This window comes from Pelecanus crispus, chromosome 11, assembly GCF_030463565.1.
Source record: "Pelecanus crispus isolate bPelCri1 chromosome 11, bPelCri1.pri, whole genome shotgun sequence".
Taxonomy (NCBI): domain Eukaryota; kingdom Metazoa; phylum Chordata; class Aves; order Pelecaniformes; family Pelecanidae; genus Pelecanus; species Pelecanus crispus.
Window position 1 is genome coordinate 31,229,375 of NC_134653.1, and position 7,273 is coordinate 31,236,647.

Below are 7,273 nucleotides of genomic sequence, written 5' to 3' on the forward strand. Positions count from 1 at the left end.
CATTTGAAGTACTGCCATCACATGTGTGCTTTTGAACCTTGGTGGCTACATCCCTTCCAAAACTGGAGGAGAGGCCAAAGGAGACTGCAGACACAGATACCAGTAACATAAGCCCTATAGAGGACTTTCTCTAACACTTCCTTTTATAGGAATGGAATGCATTTTAGACTTTTTTCTACTTTCCTTCTTCAACCTCTATTATGAGCAGGTGCAGAGGCTATCCCAAGCAAAGGGCATCACAACCAATAAATACAATCAAGAAAGTAACACACACACATGTAAACCCACACTCTAATTAAACTAGCTGTCCTCACTATGCATGGAATACTCCTTACAGCAATTCTGATTTGGGGGGGGGTTCAGCAGCATACCATTCCAAGTCCCTTATTAGTTTACAGCAAGATGAAAACATTGGCAGAAAAGTAACCAGTGAAATAGCAGGGGTCTCATTTACAAAACTAAGGGGATATCAGCTAAGCAAGAAGCTTTTTGATGAAAACTAATACATGGTAGGAAATACAGCCTTGTTACAATTTTTTTTTTTTTTTATTAGCATAGTCCAGAAAAGATCAGCAGGATTTGTGTTTTACAAGTCATATGTTGCCAGCGCATTTCCCTCTTACCAAACTGAAGAGAGAAAATTAAAAAAAAAAAAAAATCAATACATTTTTCCATGCTGTGATTGAGCTTTTCTAATCACCTTTTCAAGAGCACGAGAGATTAAATCAGTTCTGAGTCTCAGCTGTCACAACCAGAGCACTAAGGGAGGCGGTGACTGGTAGTTTAATTACTCCTATTTATAGGCTCATCAGTTTACATTTCTCATCTTCTTTCAGTCTCTCTCACAAATTACAATTTAAACTTCTCAGCAGAATAAGTGGATTAATCCTGACAATGAGGAAGTTCACAAGTGTTTCTAAAAGGTAACTTGTGTACTTGCCCTGATGTGTGAGTAGGGACATTCAGAAAACCCAACAACACACTAGAGATTCCTCCACACACCTCAGAAGGCCCCAAATCCAAATTCAACTATAAATGGCCACGGTCTGAAAACCAACCCATCTAGTTTCAACTGTCTTAAGGAGAACAAGAAAGAGGACAACTCAGTGTTGAAGAAGTCATACCTGAATAGATATTACTATCAAATTTCAGAATAGGTGCGTTAGTAATTCCTCTTAAGTCTAGCATTTACCTTAACCTCTCAGCCCAAAAAGGACTGCTAAAATAAGACAAACATCAAAACATGTTAAGGACAGTGAGAAGCTACAACAAAGGAAACAGATTGAACTGTTTATCACCCTGATTTTGCAACACCACAGAGTTTTGTAATTAGACCGAATGATGCTAATAAACTGAGAGCCCAGATCAGGTCAGCTTATGAACACTCACTTTGAAGTTGGCTCACGTTTCGGTTTCAGTAACGTCCCTAGTGCTGGACTACTGACAGCAGCACGACCCTCTCTGGCCTCGGATTCTGGACCGAGAACCGAAAGGGTCGCCACACGAATAAAATTCATCTCTCAGCTCCGGTTCAAACGCACATGCGGGCGCGGGGGACTCGCTTGAACCCCCCCCGCGAAGCCAACGTGACTGTGGCAGCTCTGGCTCCTGCACGGAGGCCGGCGGAGCCCGCAGCCAGCCGGCCCCCTCGCCCCCCGGGCCTCCAGCCGCGCCGCGGACGGAGGGCACCCCCGCACGGTGCCGCGCCGGCCGGGCGAGGGTCCGCTCGCCGGGGAAAGCGAGGCGAGGCGCGGGGAGCACAGCGAGCCAGGCCCCGACTCGAGCCGCGGCCGCAGCCCCACGACGACGGGAGCGGGGCCATCCCGCCCCGGGAGCGGGCGGGGAGAGGGGCTGGGACGCGGCTGCAGGCAGCGGGCTGGGGGCTGCCCCCGCGCCGCAGCCACGGGGCGCGGGAGGCCCCGCCCGGCCAGGGCGGCCGCGGGGAGGCGGCGCGGCCCGGCAGCCCCCCCCAGGAGCGGGCGCTGAGGGGCCTGGGCCCTGCGCGCCCCCGGGGCAGGCGGCCCCCCGCCCGCCCCCCCTCCCCCGCCGGGCTCGGCGCCGCTCGCTCCCGCCTCACCTCCGCGATGTCATTTTCTCCCGTGGCACCGGCGGGTCGCGGTGCGCCCGGCCGCCCCCCTCGACGGCCGCCTCTCACATGGGGGCCCCCCCCGGCGCGGGCCGCGGCCTACGGGCGCCCTGAGGGGAGCGTGAACAACGGCCGCCTCAGGCCCCGGAGGCGCACGGAGCGCGGCGCGGCCCGCCCTGCGTCACCCGCCCTCTGCGTCATCGGGCTGCGACGCTGCCCCGCCCCCGCCTCAAATGGGAGCGCGCGGGCGGCGCGGCCCCGGCGGCGGGTTCGGTGCGCTCGGGCGGGCCCCGCGGGCACCCGCCGCGGGGGTAGCGGAGCCTCGTCCCGCGAAGCCGGGCGGGACGGGGCGGGGGCCGGAGCGGAGCCTCACCTCGGCCGTGCCCCGAGCTGCAGGGAGGGTCAGGCAGCGGCAGGACGGCGAGCCCGGCTCCCGGAGCCGCTAGTCACCACGCAGCTCCCTCCGAGGCGGAACGCGGGTGTCCGGTGCTCGCCCCCGCCGCCCGGCCGGGACCATCCCGCTGTCCCCGTCTCCTTCCTTGGGTGACCCGGGCCGGCCCCGGGCCGCCCCGGACCCGCCCGCACTACAAGTCCCAGCGTGCTCTGCGGCCGGCGCGGTGACGTCAGACGCCGCTCTCTCTTTAGGCCACTTGTACCCGGATGTAGGTCTCTTTCCCTCCCCGGAAGGTAAGGATGGCGGAGCGGCGGCGGGCAGGGCCGGGACCTGGCGGGTGTCATCCGCCGCCATCTGCCCTCGGGTGGCTGCGCTGAGCTCACGGGCCCGGCCCGGTGCTCTCGGGGAGACGGCGATGGGGCCCGGGGGCCCATGTGGGGGTGGGGCTGGGGCGGGAGGTTGAGCCGCCTCCGGCCGGGCCAGGCCGCGGAGGCCGGGCTGGGCCGTGACCAGCCGGGCCGGAGCCTCTGGGGGCGCGGCGGGGCCCAGCCGAGAAGCGGGAACCGGGCTCGGTTGGGGCCGGAGCTGGAGGCCTCCGCAGGGCTGAGCGGTGGCCCGGGGAAGGCCGGCGTAGCCTCGCGGTGTGGCAGGGCCCGGCGGCTCCAGCGGGAGCGGCGGGAGCCCCGAGCCCGGGGTGGCTGTGACCGCCCCCGGGGACAGAAGGGCGGCTGCGGCCTCGGCGTGCGTTTGCGTTTTCTTGGGCTTCCTGCCGAGGAGGGCTTGGATGCACTCGGTGGACTTGCAGCTGTTCTGAGTAGCGTGGAGGAGCGTTTTGCGTGACAGATGGGTGTGCAGCAAGCAGAACGGCTTTGGGCTCTGCAGCGTCTTGATTTGCCACGGCTGTAAGAGGTGGCTGACAGCTATTAGAATGGTGTAAAGGATCAAGGTCCCGTTCTTTTATTTTATTTTCTGCAGCTTAGACACTCTTCTGCACACCTTGTAATAAGTCATAATTTCTGTTCTATTTGGATCCACAGATGGCGGGTGAGAAGGCAGCAGGTGAGAAGGCAGCGGGTGAGAAAAAGCCAGGCGAGAAGGCGGCTGGTAAGAAAAAGACGGGTGAGAAGAAGCCAGCTGAGCAGAAGGCAGGCCAGAGGGAAGTAGGTGAGAAGAAGAAGAAGGTTAAGAAGCATCATGCCAGCCGTAACCCTGTCCTGGCCCGGGGTATTGGGAGATATTCCCGGTCAGCCATGTATGCTAGAAAAGCACTGTACAAGCGCAAGTACACCGCTCCAGAAACAAAGGTAGGACAATAAATACTGTTTTTAAATAATCAGGTGTGTCATGGTGACTTTGCTTTGGAATTTCATACATTTTCCGTTTTCTTTGCCTACAGATAGAAAAGAAAAAGAAAGAAAAGCCACGCGCAACCATCACTAAGCCGGTCGGTGGAGATAAGAATGGAGGCACCCGTGTGGTTAAAATCCGCAAAATGGTAAGAAAAAGAACTCGGATCCTGGCAGTTTAAGGCTGTTACCTGTAACTTTTGACTGGACGATTGTGCCTCTCGGCTGGGGCAACGTAGCAGTCCCAGCCCGTGCCATGCTGCACTGAACTGTTGATAGTTAGCTCCTCGAGATGCGGACTCAGTAGTTGTCGTTCTCGGGGGAGATGCCAGTAATTTAGAGAATGGTTAGTAGGCAAGAGTGGGTTCTCCTCTGCTGTCTGTATTGCTGTGCTGAACTGGAAGCATGCTCAGAAATACAGAGCTGGTCTCAGCTTTCGCTATTGCATAATTGTACAGATAATACTTGGTATGTTCCTGAAGTGCTGGTTGCAGCGGGGAAAAAAAGTCTTTCAGAATGATTGTCTTTAGTGAAATGGTATCCCTTACAAAAGGAAGAATCTGAACTGTAGTGAAAGCTTTCTGTCTGGTGGAATACAGGGTGGTACAATATTTTGCTCCTCTTTTTCTAGCCCAGATATTACCCCACTGAAGATGTTCCTCGCAAGCTTTTGAGTCATGGCAAAAAGCCCTTTTGCCAGCACAAGAGGCGGCTGCGGGCCTCTATTACTCCAGGAACTGTTCTGATCCTTCTGACCGGTCGTCACAGAGGCAAGGTAATCGGGGACTTCTCCCTGCTGACTCTCACAGCGGCTTTGCAGCATTTCTGTGCTGAAACCGTTTTGACTGAGCGGAGGTATCCCGAATTTACCAGCTGATGTCATGGGACACACTGCTCGGCCACAAGATGCGAATCTGCAAATCTGCTTTTTTCGTTAATTCCGTCTAGATGCTTTCTCTTGTCCTGCCTTTAGGGGAAACAGTCTTTAAACGAATGTTCTTCTACACAGAGCTGGAAGTAAAACGGGCTAGTCCAGTTGCTTAGACAAAATTAAGGGGGTTTTGCAGTGCAGAAAAGCATGTGGATTCCTGTCATGTTAACTTTGCACTGCAGAATGGCAGACCCAATGCCTGTTTCTGTTACTGTCACAAAGAGGCCAAAACTTAGACTACCTATTGCAAAGGAAGAATTACATTTTCATTCTTAATCTCATTATCAATTGATGTCACATTGAGCTGCGTTCTTTGCCCTAATGATGTTTACTAACAGGTCTTAACTGACGTCCCTTATTTTCTTGAATTCTTTGGCTTCGATGTCACATTACTTAAAAGAACACTGTTCAGGGAAGGAAAACTTGACCAGAAAGAATAAAACGTAACTGGGGGATGGCTCTGACAGTGTGATACGTTGTGGTACCCTTCTGGGTTTATCTAGTTCTTGCCTTTAACTTGTACAAAGAATTTGGGTGACAGGATGGCTGTCTCGCTGTCCTCTAGAGTAGGCAAAGATTAAAAAAAATACACTAATTGGTTCTGCTCAGCTTTGAACAATAAAGCACGCAGAGAGTTGCAGTCTGTCTTAGAGGTGACTCTGGCAAAGCTGTGCTCTGAGAAGCATTGGTAGCTTGGTTCCTGTGGTGGTCACTTCTCAGGTCGCACAGTTGCACCCATGCCTGGGTGCTTTGTCGACGCATGTACCGGTAACACAGGCCGAGCGGGGGCATGGTCCTGGTTTGGTTGCAGTATTTCAGGGTGCTGGGACCTGAGGACTAACGTCGCATCTCATCTCTTTTTAGCGCGTTGTCTTCTTGAAGCAGCTTGCTACTGGCCTTTTGCTTGTTACAGGTAAAAAACTTTTACTTAAGTGTTATGATTTTTTTTTGTGTGGTTTTGGGGGGGTTCAAGTTTGTCGCTGGGGTCAGTAGCGTTACAGATCTGCATGCAGACGGTTTGGCGCATAGTGTGTTCATGTAACTAAGTGGAGTCGTGTTTTGTGGCTTTCCAGGGAGGTGGAGGGGAGGTAATTAAGCTTCAGTCCCTGGAAGAGATCAGGAAGCATTTTTTGGCTTTTCTAGAGGCTGTGGGGAAGGGCTTTGTTGATTGCTCAGATTTTAGCTGAAGGCATCTCTGAAGAAGCTAGTCATCTGCACTACAAAAATGCAACTTAAAAGCAGTGGTTGTTGCCAGGAAAGCTAACTCTGTTCTCTCTTCTGTCTTCCCTCTGCCTTTAGGACCCTTGGTTATCAATCGTGTCCCTCTGCGTAGGGCCCATCAGAAATTTGTTATTGCTACATCTACAAAGGTTGATATCTCTGGAGTGAAAATTCCCAAGCATCTCACTGATGCGTACTTTAAGAAGAAGAGGCTGCGTAAGCCCAAGCACCAGGAAGGCGAGATCTTTGACACTGAAAAAGAGGTAAGGAACATGATTGTTCCTTCTTTATGAATGTCCTTGTTACTTAAAGCCAGGCTGGAAAGGGGGAAATACCATGAAACAAATGGACAATTGACTTTTAAGTGGTCCTCTATAAAGTGAGGTAGTGCCATTAAAATGAATTAATACAGCAGCATTGAGATAAGCCCCTTTTAAATTTGGGGATTCTTTCCTGCTTGTACCTTAGCACAACAGCAGTAGTGATTATTCCAGTTAAATGTCTTTTTTGAGCAAGAAACACCTTTACTGTTTTGATACTACCAACAGCATGCTGCTGGCTCTGGTATCTGCAACGTAAGCCAAAATGAGTGGCTTCAGTTCTCTCTGCCACCTCCGGTCTCCTACCACCTTGCCCATATTTAGAACAAACAGAGAAAAGATTTCTTGAAAATGCCAGAACTTGGGGTTTGCCCTGAATTTTCTCTTCTCCATAGAAGAGTCCGAAGTAACTCTGCAGGATTTTAACATTACTCTTTATAATTCCTAGAAATACGAGATAACGGAGCAACGCAAGTCGGACCAGAAGGCAGTGGATTCACAGATCCTTGCACGAATCAAGAAGGTGCCTCAGCTCCGTGGGTACCTGCGTTCTACATTCTGTCTTTCAAATGGAGTCTATCCTCACAAATTGGTGTTCTAACTGTTCTGAAAGCACCACATTAAATTTGAAGGCAGAAAAGAAAGGATTTCTGGTGTCTTCATTGCAATCTGTAATAGAACACGTTGCACAAATCTTGCAATGCGTGTTATTTAAAGGATAGGGAAACTGCCTGTGGCATGGAATTCTGTGGGACTGTATGTAGATTACCAGAAGTAAGCGTATAAAGGTTTGGGTGTGGGGGTTTTGTTTGCTTGGGGTTAGTTGGGGGTTTGGGGGTTTGTTTTGTTTCAGGGTTTGGGGTTTTTTTTTTTCCCCCTATTTAGTATAACCAGAAAGGAGTTAGCACTTGAATTTCAGCTTTCTTAACTATGAATGAGTTGGGGAGGAAAAAAAAAAAACAAACAGATTTTCTT

The 7,273-nt window shown here is 52.1% G+C and overlaps 2 protein-coding genes across 4 annotated transcripts in view; one reads left to right on the top strand and one right to left on the bottom strand.

Annotated features, from left to right (window-relative positions):
- PTPN11 (protein tyrosine phosphatase non-receptor type 11) overlaps positions 1-2,115 on the bottom strand; it is a 28,962-nt gene extending 26,847 nt beyond the window's left edge. Inside the window, exon 1 of one of the 2 annotated variants that reach the window (XM_075718392.1) lies at positions 2,078-2,115. In XM_075718392.1, the coding sequence (XP_075574507.1) occupies positions 2,078-2,091 (14 nt within the window). In that variant the 5' untranslated portion in view covers positions 2,092-2,115. Of the gene's footprint in view, positions 1-1,389; positions 1,550-2,077 lie in introns of those variants that run through there. The other variant, XM_075718390.1, reaches the window with a different exon arrangement.
- Positions 2,116-2,719: 604 nt separating this feature from the next.
- RPL6 (ribosomal protein L6) lies at positions 2,720-6,945 on the top strand. 2 transcript variants are annotated; one of them, XM_075718597.1, is made up of 7 exons: positions 2,720-2,773; positions 3,518-3,784; positions 3,877-3,975; positions 4,458-4,601; positions 5,622-5,670; positions 6,057-6,241; positions 6,747-6,945. In XM_075718597.1, the coding sequence occupies exons 2-7, from the start codon at positions 3,518-3,520 to the stop codon at positions 6,897-6,899; spliced, it is 897 nt and encodes a 298-aa protein (XP_075574712.1). In that variant the 5' UTR covers positions 2,720-2,773; the 3' UTR covers positions 6,900-6,945. The 2 variants fall into 2 exon arrangements, with proteins under 2 accessions (XP_075574712.1, XP_075574713.1); XM_075718598.1 differs by lacking the exon at positions 2,720-2,773 and adding an exon at positions 3,259-3,426.
- Positions 6,946-7,273: the final 328 nt, after the last annotated feature.